This window comes from Eublepharis macularius, chromosome 4 (genome assembly GCF_028583425.1).
Source record: "Eublepharis macularius isolate TG4126 chromosome 4, MPM_Emac_v1.0, whole genome shotgun sequence".
Taxonomy (NCBI): Eukaryota; Metazoa; Chordata; class Lepidosauria; order Squamata; family Eublepharidae; genus Eublepharis; species Eublepharis macularius.
The window spans coordinates 166,274,989-166,295,583 of NC_072793.1; the positions used below are offsets into that span (position 1 = coordinate 166,274,989).

The 20,595-nt window shown below is 46.1% G+C and overlaps 1 protein-coding gene across 2 annotated transcripts; it reads right to left on the reverse strand.

Moving 5' to 3' along the window:
- Positions 1-6,683: 6,683 nt before the first annotated feature.
- On the reverse strand, positions 6,684-15,436 carry LOC129329402 (zinc finger and SCAN domain-containing protein 23-like). Of its 2 annotated transcripts, none has more exons than XM_054978963.1 (4): positions 15,382-15,436; positions 12,673-13,583; positions 10,354-10,456; positions 6,684-7,648 (listed from the first exon to the last, which is right to left on the reverse strand). In XM_054978963.1, the coding sequence occupies exons 2-4, from the start codon at positions 13,390-13,392 to the stop codon at positions 6,948-6,950; spliced, it is 1,524 nt and encodes a 507-aa protein (XP_054834938.1). In that variant the 5' UTR covers positions 13,393-13,583; positions 15,382-15,436; the 3' UTR covers positions 6,684-6,947. The 2 variants fall into 2 exon arrangements, with proteins under 2 accessions (XP_054834938.1, XP_054834939.1); XM_054978964.1 differs by lacking the exon at positions 15,382-15,436 and adding an exon at positions 15,291-15,339.
- Positions 15,437-20,595: the final 5,159 nt, after the last annotated feature.

Sequence of the window (20,595 nt, forward strand, 5' to 3'; positions counted from 1 at the left end):
ATTCGCCATTACAAATATCCAGCATCCACTTGTCAGTTGGATATTTCAATGGAGTATAAATACATCCATTTACACAGACTTCATGCATGCAGTACTGTGGGGGTTGATTATATTATTGAATGTATGTGCTCTTTAATATACATACACATACTATACTCAAAGGGCAGTAAGAACACACATTTGAGAACATATTTCAAGAATAAACAACAGAGTGCTTGAGGCACCATTGACACAGCACTTTATAGAATCCCACAGCACTTTATAGAATCCCACAGCACTTTATAGAATCCCGCAGGAATGCTAGGAAGTTCAGATTTATGGTGAATGACTGGCTGTATTTATATAATTGTTCACTTTTTCATGCAACTTGCACTTTATGATAAACTTCCAGGTGAGGTCTGGAGATCTCCCAGACTGACAACTGATCTCCAGACTACAGATATCAGCTCCCCTGGAAAAAATAACTGCTCTGAAGGCCAGACTCCATGGTATTATAAGCTTGCTGAGGTCCCCCCCCTTTCCCAAACCTGGCCCTCTGCAGGCAGGCTCCACCCACAAATCTCCAGGAATTTCCCAACACAGAGTTGGCAACCCTAATTACTTACTGCTTCTTCCCAAAGAACATGCTGGCCTGTAACCTAACACCAGCACTGAGGTTAAGCGATGTACCTGCATGCATTTTACAGGAAATGCCAGCACGTACAGGTCTTAACATCATACCCTGAAAAAACTGCTTTCCCCTCCTCTATCTTTTAAAAATTTGATCATCCGGCCTGATGAAGAGTTCTGATGAGCTCCAAAGCTTGCAGAATGTTCTGTTTCAACTTGGTTGATCCCAGGGGTTTGTTTCTGGGGAAAGAGGTGGTGGAACTCAGGACTGCACAATGACATCACTTTGGGTCAGCTGGAACAAGGGGAGAGTTTTTTAAAGTTTAAATCACCCTAGGCGAAAATGGTCACATGGCCGGTGGCCCCGCCCCCTGATCTCCAGGCAGAGGGGAGTTTAGATTGCCCTCCCCGCCAGTGGCGCAGAAGGCAATCTAAACTCTTCTCTGTCTGGAGATCAGGGGGTGGGACCACCAGCCATGTGACCATTTTCAAGAGGTGCTGGAACTCCATTCCACTGCATTCCAGCTGAAAAAAAGCCCTGGTTGATCCTAATAAAAGCTATTGCATGGCTGTTATTTTTGTTTTCAGCTCTCGGGGTCAGTCATGACATGTAGGAAGGGGTCATAGCATACAAAGCTCAGTGGCAGGGCACAGGTCTCATGTGTAAGCGGCTCCAAAGTGAGTCTCTACAGGCAGGAGCTGTGGCTCAGTCCTAGAGCATCTGCTTGGCATGCAGAAGGTCTCAGGTTCAATCCCAGGCACCTCTAGTTCAAACGATCTTCGATAGCAGGTGATGGGAAAGACTGTCTGCAGAGGGTCCCAGGTTCTATCCCGGGCATCCCTGGTTTAAAGGAGCAATTGAGTAGGAAGTGTTGCAAAAGACCTTCCTTCCCTGACAGCTGTGGTTGGTCAGAATAGAAAATACTAAACTAGGTGGACCCATGGTCTTACTTAATATATGTTAGCTTTATATCATAAAAGATGTGCTTTGCATGCAAAAAGTCCTGAGCCCTGGAATCTTGGGAAGAGAAGACTAGAGATGGGTACAAACCAAAATATGACCTAAAAACCCCACAAAACAGGCTGGTTCGGGGTTCCCGAACCAGGGTTCATGGAAGCTCCTTTTCTGGAACTTCCACGAACTTTATACCTTTGAAGGAGTGTACTGCAAAAGCCTCTTCACATATCTGATGTGTTGCTTGGAGATATGGTCTGCAAAGAGAGCTTAGGTTTGCAGAGGCAATGCCATATGTGGTGTGAGGGTGGTGTAGCATGGTACAGGGGTTAGAGTGTCAGACTGGGATATGGGACAGCCAGGTTTGAATTCCCACTCTGCTATGGAAGCTCACTGGGTGCCCACCTTGTGAGGATAAAATGGAGTGAGAAGAACCATTTAAACTGCTTTGAGTTCCCATGAAGTAAATAAAATAAAATAAAATAAGGGAATGCAGTCAGCCAAAAAATATGCCACATCCAAGAGAAACATCAAATCGAAGGTGGTTTGTAAAACTATGGGGGGAAACAGAGAACAGAAAGAAAATAGGTTGCATAAGAAAGATACTCTCCCCCAAATGCTGCATTTTGGCAGTGAAATCTGAGACAAACCAATAAAAGTTTGTGAAAACTTTTTAAAAAACTTTTTGACTTGAGAAGCCAAAGCGCGTTGAAGAGCCTTCATGAAACAGTCCTGGGCTGTAAGTTGCCTTGAACAGAACTCTGCATATAACTTTTCTAGATAGATAAATTCATGAACAGGATTAGTAATTGAGAGCATCCTGTTTTCTGTTAAACGTCCCAGGACATTTCTGTTAAATGTGCCACTACTCGTATTTAAGATTGCACCAATTTCCACTAATTCCCCCCTCAGGACTTGAGAGACCCACCCCCCACGAGAAGGTACCAGTACACAGTTCCAGTGAATCCCATGACAAAAAAGCCCTGCAGTGTTCAAAAAGATTTCCACACGTTGGCTTGGATTCTACTAAAAATTACTATGAGGGATTCTCTCACAGAAGCAGGACTTCCTCACTTTCCTCTTGCACTGAAGGCTAAAATGCCCACCAAAACACTGAAAGTGGGGGTGGGAGGAACTAGTGTACGCCACCTAAGCTCCTTGGAGAAAGAGAAGATGAAAACATTTGCAATAATATCGGAACATTCTCTAACCAAAAAGAAGGCCCAACAACAGAAAGGGGCGGGGGGAATGAGGGAAATGTGGATGCTTACAGTGAAGTGTGGCCAGGAAGCAATCAGGGAAGGCTTCGGCCTCTATGCCGTGTTGGCCCTCCATAGTAATTGGTTGGCCACTGTGTATAACAGGATGTTGGACTAGATGGACCAATGGGCTGATCCAGCAGGGCTCTTCTTATGTTCTTATTCGAGGAAAAAGTGGCAATTGCCATCCTGCCCTTCACTAGCCCGTCAGCTGCCTGATTGCTGCCCGCCGTGGGCCAAAGGATATAATCCTTCTTATCTCCTTACACCTCCGGGCATCTCTAAAAAGCTCTGCATGCCAGCTTCCAAACGCTCACGAGAATCCTTCCTGTCACAAGAATTTGGCTGCCATTTCTAATTACCTGTTGCTGTCGGGTTCCGGAAAGAGAAAGTCTTAACTCCAGAGAGTTCAGAAAGCGCTACAGGGCATGTGCGTTTTGCTGTGCTATTTCTAAAGAGAGCAGGAGCAGGGGGAAGTGGCAAAAGGTTCTGGAGGGAGGCTGCAGTACTGCAGCAGCGGCGGCGATCAGGTGCCAGCTCTGATCGCTGCAGAGAGTGGCTCCAGAGAGTGTTGCCAACTGTAAAGTGGGGCCTGGCATTTCATAGAATCATAGAATCATAGAGTTGGAAGGGGCCATACAGACCATCTAGTCCAACCCCCTGCCCAGTGCAGGATCAGCCTAAAGCATCTCTGACAAGTATTCATCCAGCCTCTTCTTGAAAACTGCCAGTGAGGGGGAGCTCACCACCTCCCTAGGCAGCTGGTTCCACTTTTGAAGTACTCTGACGGTGAAAAAGTTTTTCCTAATATCCAGTCGGTACCTTTGTGCATGTAGTTTTAGCCCATTGCTTCGCGTCCTACCCCCTGCTGCCAACTGGAACACCTCCCTGCCCTCCTTCAAATGACAGCCTTTCAAATATTTAAAGAGAGCAATCATGCCCCCCCCCCTCAACCTCCTCTTCTCCAAACTAAACATTCCCAAGGCCCTCAGCCTTTCCTCGTAGGGCTCAGTCTCCAGACCCCTGATCATCCTCGTCGTTCTCCTCTGCACCCTCTCGATTTTGTCCACATCCTTTTTTGAAATGAGGCCTCCAGAACTGCACACAATACTCCAGGTGTGGCCTGACCAAGGCAGTATAGAGAGAGGCTATGACCTCCTGCGATTTCGACGCTATGGCCCCTTTGATACAACCCAGGACTGAATTAGCCTTTTTTGCCACCACATCACACTGACTGCTCATATTCAGTTTACAGTCCACTCTTACCCCAAGATCCCTTTCACATATACTACTGCCCAGAAGTGTATCCCCCATCCAGTATTTGTGCTTCTCATTTTTGTGGCCCAGATGTAATACTGTGCACTTGTCTTTGTTGAATTGCATCCTATTCACAGCTGCCCACTTCTCCAGAGTATTCAGGTCTTGTTGAATTTTAATTCTATCTTCTTGGGTGTTTGCTACCCCTCCCAATTTGGTATCATCAGCAAATTTAATGAGCAGCCCTTCCACTCCTTCATCCAGATCATTGATAAAAATATTGAAAAGTACCGGGCCCAAAACCGAGCCCTGCGGCACCCCACTGGACACCTCCCTCCAATCTGATGAAACGCCGTTGACCACCACTCTTTGAGTGCGGTCCTCCAACCAGTTCCCTATCTACTGAACTGTCCTATAGTCTACTTCACAGTCTTCCAGTTTGCCCATCAGAATGTCATGGGGGACCTTATCAAAAGCTTTACTGAAATCCAGATAAATCACGTCAACAGAGTTCCCCCGATCCAGTAAGCTGGTCACTCGATCAAAGAAGGAAACCAGGTTGGTTTGGCAGGATCTGTTAGGAACAAAACCATGCTGACTTCCCCGGATCACTGAGCGGTCCTTCAGATGCTTACAGATTGATCTAATATTTTCCCAGCAACAGAAGTCAGACTGACCAGCCTGTAGTTTCCCGGGTCATCCTTCCTCCCTTTCTTAAAGATTGGGATAACATTCGCTCTTCTCCAATCTTGTGGCACATCCCCAGTCCTCCAGGAGGACTTGAAGATGATGGACAGGGGTTCTGCAAGTTCTCTAGGAAGTTCTTTCAGCACTCTTGGGTGCACCCCATCTGGCCCAGGGGATTTGTATTCATCCAGTGCAGCCAGATGCCTCTCCACTACCTCTCTGTCAATGTCAATTAGCCACTCAGGTGTCCTGCCACATTTTCTACTATCTCTAGATGTGCCTGAGTTCTTCAGGGAGAAAATAGAGGCAAAAAAGTCATTAAGCCTGTCTGCTTTTTCTCTGTCCCCAGAATTACAACTCATCTCTCCAAACTACATTTTCTCCAGTTCCGTTGGAGAAAATCTCTGCTCTGGAAGGTGGATCCTATGGAATTATACACTGCTGAGATTGCTTCCCTTCCCTAACCCTGCCCAGGCTCTGCCCCCAAATTTTCCAACATGGGAGTTGGCAACCCTAGCTCCAATAGAACTGGTGAAGTGCTTACTCTCTTGTGTTGCCACCTTACACTGGGTGGGACCACTGGTCGAGTTAGTTCAGTGTGAGCTGCTGCTACGTGAAGATTTTTCCCAGCATGCCCCCATTTTTTGTAGGATTATCCACACAATGTCATGCCAAAACACACACACCTCCCAGCACTCTCTCCTTCAAGCCAGAGCAAAGAAAAATCTTCTTTGCTCCTAAAGGAGAAATAGCAGGGTGGCTGCCCTGACCTAGATAGACTAGGCAAACCTGATCTTGTTAGGTCTCAGAAGCTAAGCAGGGATGGCCTTGGTTAGTAATTAGATGGGAGACCACCAAGGACAACCAGGATTGCTATTCAGAGGCAGGCAATGGCAAACCACCTCTATTAGTCTCTTGCCTTGAAAACCCTACCAGGGCTTGCCATAAGCCAGCTACCAGCAAGGTGGTTGCAGGCAAAGCCACTGTGTGAAAGCTCAGCCTGCAGCCATTATGGAAAAAGGGGCAAAGCTTAGATAGGGTTGCCAACCTCCAGGTGGGGACCGGAGATCTTCCAGAATTACAACTGTTCTCCAGACTACACAGATTTGTGTATAGTTGTTCATTTTACTTCATTTATACTCCACCTTCCCCTCCAATGGGACCTATAGTGGTTTACATCTCTTCTCCATTTTAACTTCACAATAATGCTGTTAGATACATTAGCCTGAACGTGCGCCCCCGGACTGCGTGACGACGTCATCACATGACGACGTCATCATGCAGCAAAGCCGTCCCCATTGGCCGGCGGGTGGCTGGGGTGGTGCGAGGAGGCTGCCCATGCTCCGCATGCTGCCCAGGCCGCCTGCTGTGCCTGTCCCGCAGCTGCTGCGCCCGGTTGAGGGTGTGTGGCGGTGGCAGCGGTGTGGGGCTCGCCAGCTGCAGTAGCAGCTGCGGGCCAGGCACGCCAGCTCTGTGGCGCTTGCCTCCCCCCCCCCCGGCACCCCTTCCAGCCCTGCAGTGCCCGTGGCGCCCGCCTCACTGCCTCAATGATAGTGCCAGCCCTGAACGTGAGAGTGTGAGATCCAGATTAGAACTCCCATTCTGCCATGGACGCTGCCTGGGTAACCTTGGACCAGTCACACCCCCTCAGCCTAGCCTACCTCACAGGCTTGTTGTTGAGATAAAATGGAAGAGAGAATTATGTAAGCCACCATGGGTCTCCATTGGGAGAAAGGTGGGATATAAATAAAATAGATTTAGTGTGTATTTTTCCTGGAAGGTTCTCATTGTATGTGAACTTTTTTTTATATTGTTCTCTGCTTTGAAAACTCATTTAACTAGAAAAGCAGATCTAATAATACAAAAATGATAATTTCTTCCCAGAATTTCCATTTGTAAGAATGTATTTTTCCCAGTGAAGTGTCTCCAAAATTGGAGCATTAATTATTATTTACAAGATGGTATATCAAAAGAATGCAAGCAAAAATAAAACTAAGACCAGTCTCTGCCCCAAGGAACTTACAATCGAAACATTGACAATAGGGAAAATGATGGAAGGAGGAAAGATGGAGAAAAGGATCCAAGGCTAGCAAACGCAGTTCCAAAGACTTGGGCCAAATGTCATGTCTGTTTCTTCCAAGTGGACTTCCACAATGAAACCCCTCCCATATTGTGAGCATTTATATGGTTTTTTCTCCTGTGTGGGTCCTCTCATGTATAACAAGCAAAAGTCTCCGACTGAAGTTCTGTCCACAATATGTACAATGATAGGGTTTCTCACCCGTGTGGACCCTTTCATGCCGCAAGAGGTTACACCGAATGCTGAAGCTTTTCCCGCAGACTGAGCATTCATACGGCTTCTCCCCTGTGTGTGTCCTCTTGTGTCGGACGAGGGTTGATTTCCGACTGAAGCTTTTGCCACAGGTTAAACAGGAGTAAGGCTTCTCCCCTGTATGAATCCTCTCATGTACCACAATGTTTGCTCTGATATTGGAGGTTGCGCCACAATAGGAGCACTTAAATTTCCTCACCCGCTTTTTCTGGTTCTTGAGAAGGTCCAAGCTCTGATGGAGGCTCTTCTCAAAGTCAGCACTGGTGCCAGTTCTCTGACATTTTTCAGTCCTGTCTTGGAAGGGGCTTTCATGGAAGCTACGGTCAACATCTTCACACAGGAGGGCTTGTTCAGCCATCTTCCACAAGTAGCTTTCCTGGTGCCTTTCAGGTCCCTCCTGACTTCCAGGAATTTCTTCTGACTCAGGACCCTGGAAAAATTTCCCCTTGGCTCTTTCCAAGGATATTCCATTGACACACATTTCTTCACTCTCGGACTTTTGCAGACGAAAAGTATCCTCTTCATTCTCCGGAACTTGATCATTGTCTCCTGCCACAAACAAAATTATTTAATGTGTGAGCATGTACATGCATGTGTATACACAGGAGAGTGAGAGTGGCTCCATTCAGGCATACGACAAAATCATGATTTATTTTAACTATGGTTAGCTTATGAAACCAGGGCCGATTCCAGACGGCCCCTCGCCTCGCGAAACGTCGCGCGTCGTTGCGCAGAAAACGCGAAATATCGCATTTTCTTGCGCGAGTTTTGCGCGACGTCGTGCAAAACTCGCGCGAGAAAATGCGATATTTCGCGTTTTCTGCGCGACGACGCGTGACGTTTCGCGAGGTGGGGGGCCATCTGGAATCGGACCAGGATTTGGCTCACAGATGGTCTCTGCTTTGTCCTGACAAATGCTGTTTGCATCACCTTTCTTCTTCCCCAGCTGAGACCTAGTGGGTATCCTGACCTGCAATGTGGCAAAGGTACTACTGGAGAACAAGCTAGGATGTTCACATCTGTAAGTCACGTGAAACCAGAGTTAAGAATAATCATGGCTAATGAACCAATTTTAAGTCTTTGTTTCAGATTCTGATTTGACGGCTCTTACCTAACCCTAGGTCACAGAGTGACCTTTGTTCAGAAAATCACAGTAAACACGGATATTTTAATTAAACCATGATTTTGCATTATGTCTTCACTGAGAGTCTTTTAAGAGAAGAAACTAATACAGAGGGAATCAAGTACAAGAAGTTAATGGAAGAAACCAGAGAAGAAATAAAAGGATAGTCACATACCAACGGGACTTGAGTGGGACAGGCCAGTTATGCCTTAAGCACAGCTGTGTTCAGTGGATGACCACTCTATCACACTGGAGTTCATGTGCAGGGAAACTATGACCAGCCAGTGGGCAGAATGCCCCTGAAACACACATGAAATACTCCCGCTGTCTGCACAGTGCACCTGTCTATGGATGGAAATTCTCTACTGCCAAATTTGATCTATCCAGTTGCTGGTGTGACACCTTGAAATGGACCAATCCAAGGTCCGTCTCTTTCCATATGTCTCTGTAGGGTAATGCTGCTCTTGTGGTCATTATCTTCTGGCCGTCCCCCCCCCCCCCCCGCCACTCAGGGTTACACATACCTAGCATCTACTAGGGCCCACTTCTTCTGAATATTGGCTTCCCGCTCCGTGGCATGAGAAGGAAGGGGGAACGCAGGGTGATTAGTAAGCACTGTACGGCCGTTTTATTTGTGAGGATGTTTAGAGGGATATGAGAGGTCCCAGCATGGGATGGTTTTCATTTGATGCATTTATGAGTCTTAATGGAATGAACTGTAAACCACCTCATGCCACAAAGAGAAAGACAGGATTTTCCCCCCCTTTTTCTCATTCCCCAAATTTTGCCACCTCCCAAATTGATCATTTGCTTCTCTTATTTCACAGTACACAGAAGCCCTAAATCCTGCAGTCTGGGATGCAGCGGCTGGTCTCACAGGCCTGCGCTGCATGCTCCCTGACACCAACAGCCCCCTTGCACAGGAACAGAGTCTGGCTTCGGTAGTTCATCCAGCCAAATGTATGTGACACGGCTTATCAAACAGTGAAGTCAAATTCGTATGCCAATACATATTTTCAGATACCCTCCCCCGTCTAAAATGAAGAACAGAAAGACAGAAGAAAGGAACACCTCCCTGCTCAGAGAAATGAAGATGGCATGAGCAAGACTGGGGGCGGGGGATGCTCATCCCAACTCCTGCCCCACACGTGATAGATTTCAATTGGGAGCTGGAAGTACTAGGTAGCTTACAACTCTACTAATATCCACTGAAGAATATATGAAAAGCCAAAGATCCATCTAGGAGCCAAACAGGAGCCACTGGGAAGCCCCATCAGCTGAACATCCTCTATTATTTGCCTCTCAGCGAATGTATATTCATAGGTATACTGTCTCTGGACATGGAGGTTCCAATTAGCTATTCCTACTGGACAATTCAACGTTGCTACGAATATCATGTTAATTACTTACACTTTAATTGAGAAAGGTTTAATCTATGGGTTCGGCTTTCTGCTAGTTTTCAAATTTGCAGCTACCATATCCTACTGTATCTGTTTTCATTGAATGTCCTGTTGATTATATTGTATTTATTACTCTGTGCTATGGATTATATTGTATTCACTTGCAGCATGTAATCTGCCTTGGATCTCAGCAAGAAAGGTGGAGTAATAATAACAACAACAACAACAACAACAACAACAACAACAATAAGGCAAATAGAGGTTCCTTCCTCAGTCCTCCATGAATCTGGCTAATCTTCTTTTACAGCCATCTGAGCCGCCTTCATTAGGGACACTCCAGTGTATGAAATAAGCTTTGGTAGAATGAGCCCCAAAGTCTCCTAATGCACTCAGACCAGGGCTTTTTTTTCAGCTGGAACGCAGTGGAACAGAGTTCCGGCACCTCTTGAAAATGGTCACATGGCCAGTGGCCCCACCCCCTGATCTCCAGACAGAGGGGAGTTTAGATTGCCCTCCGTGCGCACTAAGCGGCTTGGAGGGCAATCTAAACTCCCCCCTGTCTGGAGATCAGGGGGTAGGGCCACCAGACATGTGACCATTTTTGCCGAGGGCAATTTAAACTTTAAAAAACTCCCCCCCCCTTGTTCCAGCTGACCCAAAGTGACGTCATTGTGCAGTCCTGAGTTCCACACCTCTTTTCCTAGAAAAAAAGTCCTGACTCAGATCTTTACCCAGCAAGCTGGTTTCCATAGATAGTGGTATCTGTATAGCATCTGCGGAATCTTGCTCAGATTTGGGGATGCTAATAAATGCTTCATCCAACAGGCCAGGAGTCTGGAAAGAGAAAAACAAAGAGTGAATTTGCTTTTCAGCATACGATGATGGATTTGGAACTTTCCAGGCAATAGGAAAACCGCACCAAGTAGACAAAACATGGTGTTCGAGGTTTCCATGGTGTTGGGTTGCTCAGTCTGTCTCCCATCCAAGGACTGATGAGATCTAGACCCTGCTTCATGTACGCAAACTTCCAGACCACACGTAATGGAGGTATGCTTTTTTGGATATTTCTTTTTCCATACAGGACCTTTTTATACCACTTTGTGGTCCCATTTCTAAATTTGTCAATGGAAACTGATTTATGTGTTGATGTAATAGTAACAGTTCATTTGTAAACTGCTCTTCTAGGCAGACTAGTACCCCATTCAGAGCAGCGATCAAAGTCAGTGTTGTTATTATCCCCACAACCAGGGCTTTTTTTCTGGGAAATGAGGTGGTGGAACTCAGTGGGTTGCCCTCGGAGAAAATGGTCACATGGCTGGTGGCCCCGCCCCCTGATCTCCAGACAGAGGGGAGTTGAGATTGCTGGAGCCGCACGGAGGGCAATCTAAACTCCCCTTTGTCTGGAGATCAGGGGGCGTGGCCACCAGCCATGTGACCATTTTCAAGAGGTTCCGGAACTCCGTTCCACCGCATTCCTGCTGAAAAAAAGCCCTGCCCACAACACAGCTAGGGAGGTGGGGCAGAGACGAGTGGCTTCCCAAGGCCACTTGCCTAGCTCATGGCAGTCGTGGGAGTCAGAACAGCAGAATGCTGATTCACAGCACAACCAATGAACTATTTTTTTTAGTTCTGTTGTGACCCGCCCTGAGCCTGCTTGCGGGGAGGGCAGGATATAAGTCTAATAAATGAAATGAACACTATGCTACAGCAGCTCATACAAATTAGCCCAGTGTTGTTAATGTACAAACTACAAGTAATTCCTCCCTCACACCCGAAATACACACCCTAAGGTTATCAGCTACTGGCAATGTGTTCATTAATTTGGGTAACTGAAATTTTTCCCTTAGACAATTGAGGAAATGCCACATCACTTCCTCCTCTTGGTGGTGTTAACCGTTCCTGCCAGCCACCAGGGGCTGAAGAGTCCTCTCTACAGGAAAAAGGCCTTTTCCCCATTGTGCTAGTTTTCCCTTTACAGAGAATTATTTAATATACTGAATCTTTGGGGTGGGGGGGAATGTAATCCCTGATCCACAGCTTGAAGAAGTGCAGAACTTTTTGTTATGGCCTTCTGCTGTGTGTGTAGACCAGGCCTACATATATATGTGTCTGCTGTCAAGTAGCTCGCAACGGATTTATGGCAACTCCACCAAAGGGATTTCAAGGCAAGTTATGGATGGAGCAGAAGTGATTTGGTGCTGTCTCCCTCTGCAGAGGCTTCCTTGATGGCCCCCTTCCAAGTACCAACCCTGCTTAGCTTCCGAGATCCAACAAAATCAGACTACACTGTGGCAAGAGCACTTGTAGACCAAGCCTGGAGACGTCCTGGAATTACTACTGATTTCCAGACTACAGAGATCAGTTCCCCTGGAGAAAATGGCTGCTTTGGAGGATGGACTCTGGCATTGCATCATGCTGAGGTCCCTTCCCTCCGCAAACCCCTCCCTCCCAGTCTCCACCCCCAAATCTCCAGGAATTTCCCAACCTGGATTTGGCAACCCTAGCATAAGGTAAGGCCTGCACAAATGTTGCTTTGCCCTCCTGGTTTAAATGTCCTGTGGGGATATTTCCAGGTGAACTCCACTACTGTTTCATTGCTGAGAGATAGATCGAGCAGCTATCTCTTTTTTATTTAAAATATTTATTAGCCCCCCCCCCTAAGTATTTGAGGCAGCTTGTGACATCATTAATAACAAAAGCAAGAGAACAAAAAAAAAAGCGAGAGAACAAGTTTAAAGCAAGAGAACAACAACCCCCCCCCCCCCGGAGCTCTCAGGGTTCTCCAGCAGACCAGCAGTCTGGGGATTTCTCAAGAGCCAGTTTGGTGTAGCGATGAATCAGGATCTAGGTGACCCAGATTCAATTCCCCACTCTGCCACGGATGCTCACTGAGTGACCTTGAGCCAGTCACACACTCTCAGCCTAACCTACCTCATAGGATCGGTTGTGAGGAAAAACTAGAGGAGAGGAGAATGATGCTTTGGGTCCCCAGCTAGGAGAAACGCGGAGTATAAAATGAAATAATAAAAATAAAATGCAGCTGCTGGCACCTTTGGCTTCTGTCTCTCAGGCTCTTGTAGCATCAGGAGGAAATCCTCTGCCAGGACCACAGCCTCTGCGCAGGTCTCGGGGCCACGTTCCCGGACCCAGCTCTGCATTTCCCAGGGAAGGATAGTCAGAAATTGCTCCAGAATCAGCAGCTCAAGGATCTTCTCCTTGGTGTGTTTCTGAGGGCTCAGCCACTGATGGCAAAGTTCTTGGAGCTGCCGGCAAATCTCTCGGGGGCCCTCAGCCTCGTGGTAGGAGAACTGCCTGAAGCGCTGACGCCGCATCTCCAAGCTGAAGGTGTCCTCGTCATCCAGAATCTCAACCTTCAACGTCTGAGAAGAATCCAGGTTTCTGCAAGACTGCTGTGCTTCGCCAAGGAGGTCCGGCAGCGTCTGAGTCAACCATTCCCCTCTAGGCCACTGGCTGGCATCTGCTGCTCCTTTGATGGCGGCCTGAATCAACTTCAAATTTGCCTCAGAAATAGAACAGGGAAACTGGGAGTGTCTCCATTCTGGATGGGGGGACGTCACCATCTTCAAGAACGCCTGCCACTGAGCTTCCCAACGTTGCTCTAGTCCTTCATCTGGTTCTTGTTTGATTCGTTGCGGGGCTGCCCCAGTTAGAAACTCCTGGATGGTTTCCCCCTGGACAACATCGGAGTCTCTTCCTCTGCCTTCCAGTTTCCCTCCAGACTTGGGTCCTGCTGGATCCTGCTTTTCCATTTTTATTCCTAGCTTCAGTTCTTGAATTCGAATGAAAATTCAGCAGACAGAAGTCGTGCAAAGTGGGCAAAATATTCTATACATCTAACTGTGGGAAGGAATTTTGTAGCTATGGAGGCTGCAACGAAGCCACAGGCATCAACTGGCTGAGCTGAGGTGATGCTTTAGAATCTTCACAAACATTCGAATTACTGGATAACAAAAAGAGAGTTACATTCAGACCGAATTATCGCAGGGATATTTAACCTATGTCTTAGCTGTACCAGCTTCAGACTGCAGTAGGTAGTGGTGGTAGAATTCTTTTTAAAAAAAAAAAAAATCTCTTCACATAGAAAACTAGCATATTCAGGACAATACTAATTACCTAATTTGCTATGTACAAAATTCCTTTCATGGAGAGACATTTGGTGATGAGACCTGTCACCTGTAGCTTAAAGCTGTACATGCCAAACACACACAATTGAGAACAAGGCCATAGAGTCAACTCTACTGCAATTTCCCTCAGTATAAAAGCAAAGGCTGAGCTAGGATCAGCTCCACAGGCACACCACTCTCTCTAAAATCTCACAGATGAAAACAGAATTATATTTGAACACTTGTAACACCCCTACAGATCCCACTACTCATTCTGCACTACTAAACTCTGTGTGTGTGTGTGTGCGCGCGCGCACAAGATTCTGCTTGCTTTGTGCATCTGTTCTACTACCTCTCTTTTGGTTGTTCTTCTGGGAAGTGGCCTACATGTTGATGACAATGATCAATACAGCAATGTATTTTACCTGGGCCGATTCCAGATGACTAACCTTAAGTCGCTTCATGCCGCCCTCTTCCGGATCGCGACGGGGAAAATGCGAAATATCGCGTTTCCTCGCGCGAGTTTTGCGCGTCATCGCGCAAAACTCGCGCGAGGAAACGCAATATTTCACATTTTCCCCGTCGCGATCCGGAAGAGGGCGGCATGAAGCGACTTAAGGTTAGTCATCTGGAATCGGCCCTGTTCAAAACAAATCTCAGCAGTAAACAGCACGAGAAATAGCATGGTACCTTAGCACTCATGCACATGCATCTAGGGACATGTGCACTAGGGACATGAAGTACCTCATCCCAACACAAATATTAACTTGTAGCGATCTGAAGGCATGTGAGTCTGTAGCTCACACTAAAAGAATTGCAATAAGAACACTAAAGATGTTCCTCTGGATCGGACCAGACGTCCATCTAGTCCAGCACCCTCTCACAGTGCCCAACTGGCCGTCTTAGAGGCCAAGACTTACCCCTGAAGTCACCTCCTAGTACTAGCATCCTCCACGAAGCGGTCTAATTCCCTCTTAAAGTCATCTGTGCTTGTGGCCATCATTATGTCCCTTGGCAGTGAATGCCACAATTTAATTACTCCTTGAGTGAAGAAGTACTTCTTTTTGCCTGTCCCCAGTTAACTTCCTTGAGCATCCCCAAATTCAAGTATTACAGGAGGACGGAAAGAAAAAGCTCAGTCGTACCAAATCAGGGGGAGGGAGATAAGCTTTGTTGATCTGTTGTAGTTAAAATGACAGAAAACCCCAAGGCCCCTTCAAGAAAAATATATTCTTTGTGGCAGGCACTTTTGTGGACTGCAACCCACGCCTCCACTTCGAGCATCTGACGAAAGCTTCGAAACACCACAAGACTAATGACAGCTGTGAGTCTGAACGCTGTCAGGAGGGACTTTGGCCCCGCAAAGTCTCTATTTGTGGCCCACGTAAAAGCTTCTGCCACAACAAATCTGTCAGTCTCATGCCACAAAAGGCAACCCCGCCAAGTAGCAAAACAAGGAAACTGGTGACCTGGGACCACTGCAGTGCCTGAGACACACACCCTCACTCCCCGATCTGGAACAGTGAAAGGAAGCATTGATTTACCTGTTGGCAAGCTCACTGCCTCCCTCTCTCCCTGCAGCCTGCTTTCCTTCTTCGACTCCCCTTGCATTCCACTCCTGGCTTTAAAACTCACCTGTGTCTTTTGCATTGCACCTCTGGGCAGGATAGGCGTACTCCCTCAAATGCACCAATAGGGAAATACAAGAAAAAGGGGAAGTTTCTCACCAGGAAGGAAATCAGGGCAGGGCAGGAAGGTCTTTTCATAGCTCCCTGAGCAGCTGTGCAAGAAGGTGTTCAGCTCCCCTTCTCGCCACCGCTAGACCTCTCTAGGCAGAAAGGGAGCTCTGTGCAGTTAACCCCTTCAGCCTCTCAGATGGCAAAAAGCCAGTGGCATGAACATTTGTTGATTTGCTTTATTAGTCTGACGAAGGGAGCTTTGAATCTTGAAAGCTCATACTCTGGAAATCTAGTTGGTCTTTAAGGTGTTCCTGGACCCGAATCTTGCTCTTCTACCAATATGGCTACAGCTACCCACCTGAAACTATTAATCCTGACGCTGAAGAATCTTAGAATGCTGTTGTGGTTCTCGTTCTCATTGCTTTTTAAAGATGCTGCCACGTTTTTGTTTGGTGTTCTATTCAATCTTAGAAGTTATTGGTGACTTCTTTTTAGAAAATTACTATTTCAGTATTATTCAGATGGATGGATGGATGGATGGATGGATGGATGGATGGATGGATGGATGGATGGATGGATGGATGGATGGATGGATGGATGGATGGATGGATGGATGGATGGATGGATGGATGGATGGGCATAGATTTTATTAGGGAGGGGAGATGTGAATTCTCCAGATAAATAAATAAGATCTCTGTCCAGCAGAATGTTACTGTCAAATGAGCCTTTCTGGGTCAGACCAAAGGTCAATCTAATCCAGCATTCTGTTTCCAAAAAATCCAAGCATGTTTCCACAAAGTTCACAAGCCAGCCTAAGTTAAGCCCTCTCCTGTTGCAAAATATGGTTTGGAAAATTCCTGGAGATTTGGGAACGGAACCTGGGGAGGTTGGGGCTTGGGGAGGGGAGGGACCTCAGTGAGTATAATAACATAGAGACCCTCTTCCAAAACAGTCATTTTCTTCAGAGGAACTGGTCTCTATAGCCCAGGGATCAGTTGTCATTCCAGGTAATCTCCAGGAGCCACCTGGAGACTGGCAAACCTACTCCTGCCCCACCCATTGAAATTTAGAGTGCTACTGCTTCTGAATGTGGAGGTTCCATTTAGCGACCATGGCTAATAGATCTATTCTTCTTTTAAACCTGGCAGCAGTGAGTTGCACGTATTAATCAATGGTAAGGCAGCACAGCACCCTGACCTGGATGCCCCAGACTAGCCCAATCTCATCAGATCTCTAAAGTGAAATAGGGTTGACTCTGGTTAGTACTTGGATAGCAGACCTTCAGGGTAGTCCAGGGTCACCATAAACTGGTTGCTGTGACTTGATGGAATTGTTTGGAATTAACTGTTGTACCTTTCTGCATTTTTGACAACAGCGATGCTTTATGGTAAAGCCACCTGCCCCTGTTGATTTATTGCTGCTCTGAACAGTTATCACTGCTTGGTGGACAGGCAGTGCATCAGCCACTAACTCCTACCCATTGATTTTCTGGCAGAGGAGATTGCAAGGAAGCCGAAGAATCGGTGGTGAGCCTGTCAAGAGAGGGAGGAGCGGTAGGGCAGCCCCCAGTCCAGCGTCACTCCTGGCACCACCTGCTCATGGAAGGCAGGCACTGCAATGGCGTCTCCCCTCCCTGTGAAGTGATAATATTTATTTATTTATGGATAGAAGAAACACATTGATGCCTTAAGAGATTCACAAATTGGTTTATGACTAACCAAGTTAAGCAAATCCCACTGAACAGAAACACTTCAGGTTGTCCCACTACTGGTAGTTTCACACACACACAAAAACTAGAGTGGCCTGTTCTCATGTGAACACATAAAGCTTCCTCAGACCCTTGGTCTGTAAAGGTCAGTATTTTCTACTCTGGCAGAAATTCTCCAGGTCTCAGGATGAGGTTGCTCACAACACCGGCTACCTGATCCTTTTAACGAGGTTGAACCCAGACCCATGTGCAAAGCAGATGCTCTACCAATGAGCCACAGCCCCGTCTCATTCTCTTCAGTGTCATGGAGAGCAACATACCCTACGTCTCAACTGGACCACAATGATCTCTTTGCTCCTCTTTCTCATTCTACCAAGGATTCCTTGAGAGTCACCACAGGCCCCATCTAAGCTCAACCATCATATGAAAACAAACCCAGCTCCATAGATTCCCAGAGCCCCCAGAATGTTAGATTGTTGGAACCTCACTTTTTGGCAATCATGCTTTTGGAACTTTCTAGAACTATCCATTGTACAAGCATTCAGAATTAACTATTCATTCTTCTATTTATCATGTTATCCAGTCCTTTCTCCATGGAGTTCTGATCAGTGTCTATCATTCTCCCCTCCCCCCACCCTTATCCATATGACAATCTTGTGAGGCAAGTTCAGTTCAGAGAAAACATGGCAGGCCGAAAGTCACTCTGCAAGATACCTGGTTGCGTGGGGATTTGAACACGAGCCTCCACAGTCCTAATCTAGTACTCTTAGCCACTACCCCTAAACTCCCAAACCAATTCTCATCCTTCTCTATTTTGTCCTCATTACCTTGATATACACGAACCAGTTCTACTCCCCATTTCCTCAGCAACTCATGAAATGGTTCTTCCTATCTGCTGGTAATTCTAAGTATCTCTTCAATACCCACAGAAATGAGGTGTGAGGAACTGAGAAAAGTAGGTGAAACCTGTTATTTCCTTCCCTCTAAATTTTAATGGTAATTATAAATGCCTCGTGGCAGCACTAAGCAGAAGTGAAATTACAGGAATCAAACACGCAATCTTCACGTTCTCTTCAGAACTTTTCAGATTTTTTGATCACACAGAATAGGATCAGTTGTATGGAATGGGAGCACAGGTTATCCACAATCTACCCAACGTGCACGGTTGCTATGTTGTGTGAACAGGGTCAATACACATATTTATTGTGTTTATACATTTTTGGTGCACATGAACTAATCACTGAGGATGTAATCTGTTCATGGTAAATATGCACATTCTTCCTGTTCACACATGGTGACTGTGTGTATCGGGAGGATCGCGGTCAATATGTACGTCCATTATGCAGAGTTCCCAATACACATCATTGTAATGTCTGAAAAAGATGTTGAGAAATTCTAAAGCTAGTAGAGATGCCATTTGTGGTTGGAGCGTTGACCGGGATCTGGGAGACCCAGGATTGAATCCCTGCTCTGCCATGGAAGCTTGCTGGGTGAGCCAGTCACACACTCTTAGCCTAGCATACCACAAAGGGCTGTTGTAAGGATAAAATGGAGGAGAATGATGTAAACCCCTTTGAGTCCCCACTGGGGAGACCAGTGAGGTATAAATGAAGTAAATACATTCCTTTTTGTTTTCATACAAATTCATTGCGAGCATTCTTGTCCTGCTCATCACCTTCACTGGCTTTTCCATTTCGTCCATTTCTTTTGTGGCATTTTAACATAAAAGCTGGTGTCGGTTTTAATGGTAATATTTGTATCAAATTATTCATATTAATGAAGATTCCTTTGCAGTTTTATATGTTTGGCTTCCATTCTAGTATTTATAGTGGAATCATAAGCAGTGTTACACTCTTAGAAGGATGGCACTGCCAAACCTTTTCCTTCCTCTTTTGCAAAATAATTTTGTACATTTTTAGTAACAGATCAATAAAGTTTATACTAACAATATTATTTAAATGGCCGTAAAACTGAGCCTGAAGTTTGCCAAAGGTTTGATTAAGAGGACGTAACATAAATGAAAACTTTTCTAAAAGGTGTTGCTAACAATATTACTGTATGTGATTACATAATATAATAAAACTTTGGATTTCCCCCCTTCTGTCTTCATTCTTTGAGAATCCATCCCAGACTCCTTTTTGAATTAAAAAAAGATTTTAAAATGTACCAAATGTTTTTAGTAAAGGAAACAGGACAACTATTCCAAGTGGGAAGAATCTATGTAAGAAATTGGAATTTTTGAAACAAAACAGTGTGTTCACAAAATTCAAAAACATCCCTAAATGCAAGGTGTAGACTTCGGTGTTTAACAGCCAGCGTCTATTTCATTATGTGTAGAAATCAGGTTACAAAGGCAGATTCATAAAGAAAGGCTTGTTGTAACCCCCATTAGGAATGCTTCATCTGTCTTTGTTTTTAACAAAGATTAACAAAGATTTTCTGAAACATAAGGCACTTTGGCCGAACTCTCATAGTTACAAAGATTCTGTGATTTTGCCTTATGTGCAGAGAACCTTCAGGTGAGACTTCTGGTTTTGTTACAGACATCAGATGCTTTAATTGAATCTGGCCTGAAAGGGGCTGCTCCGTGTCGACTTTGGGGACTGCTGCCGAAGCTGCCTGTGCTGCTAGCCAGGAAGGCTTGCTCCATCTGGGGCTGAGTGGAGTGGACTTTGGTAAGGGACCAGTGTGGAGTCAGGGATCCCAGTAATCCAGGGATGAGGAAAATATGGCAGTGGGACTAGGTGCTATAAAGGAAGGACACAGAGATGTAGGTCAGCTCAGTGCCTTTCCAACCTTCATCCCATCCCGAGATACGTTGGTAGTGCGGCTAGGATTTCATGCCCCTCCCCAACACTGATGTTGGCTGATTCTGCACACATTGGATAATGCACTTTCAATGCAGTTTATCAATAGTCTGAGGTGGATTTTTTGTTCCGCACACAAAAAAATCCATTTCAAATGATCTATAAAGAGGATTGGAAGTGCATTATCCAACGTGTGCGGAATCACCCGTTGTGTAACGCCAGGTCCATTAATAATAAGACCCATACACTGCAGGACTATTTTGCAGCAAGTAACGTGGACCAGTGTGACCGAGATGCAAAACATCACTCCGAATGAACTAAAAACAAACAGGCCTCTTGGTCCTTCATCAGTCCCGGGTCAGTGACTGGGTGGGGAGGGATGGCGATACTCACACAGGAGTCTTTCTCCTTCAGGCCGCTCCCTGCACCAAAGAACACTGGCACTGATTGTGTAGGCCTGGTGTGGGGTGCTGTGGAGTGTTTGGCTATCTGTCTGGTGTACTGGCTGCCTAGCGCATCAGTAGCTACCCTGTCAAGCCTGCTGGAGGTGGTGGCTGGCTGGGCCTTGGAGTAGCCCAAGCTATTAGTTTGGGGTGACTTCAATGACCATGCTGATGATGCCGCCTCCTTATAGGCTGTGGGCCTAGCGTCTTCC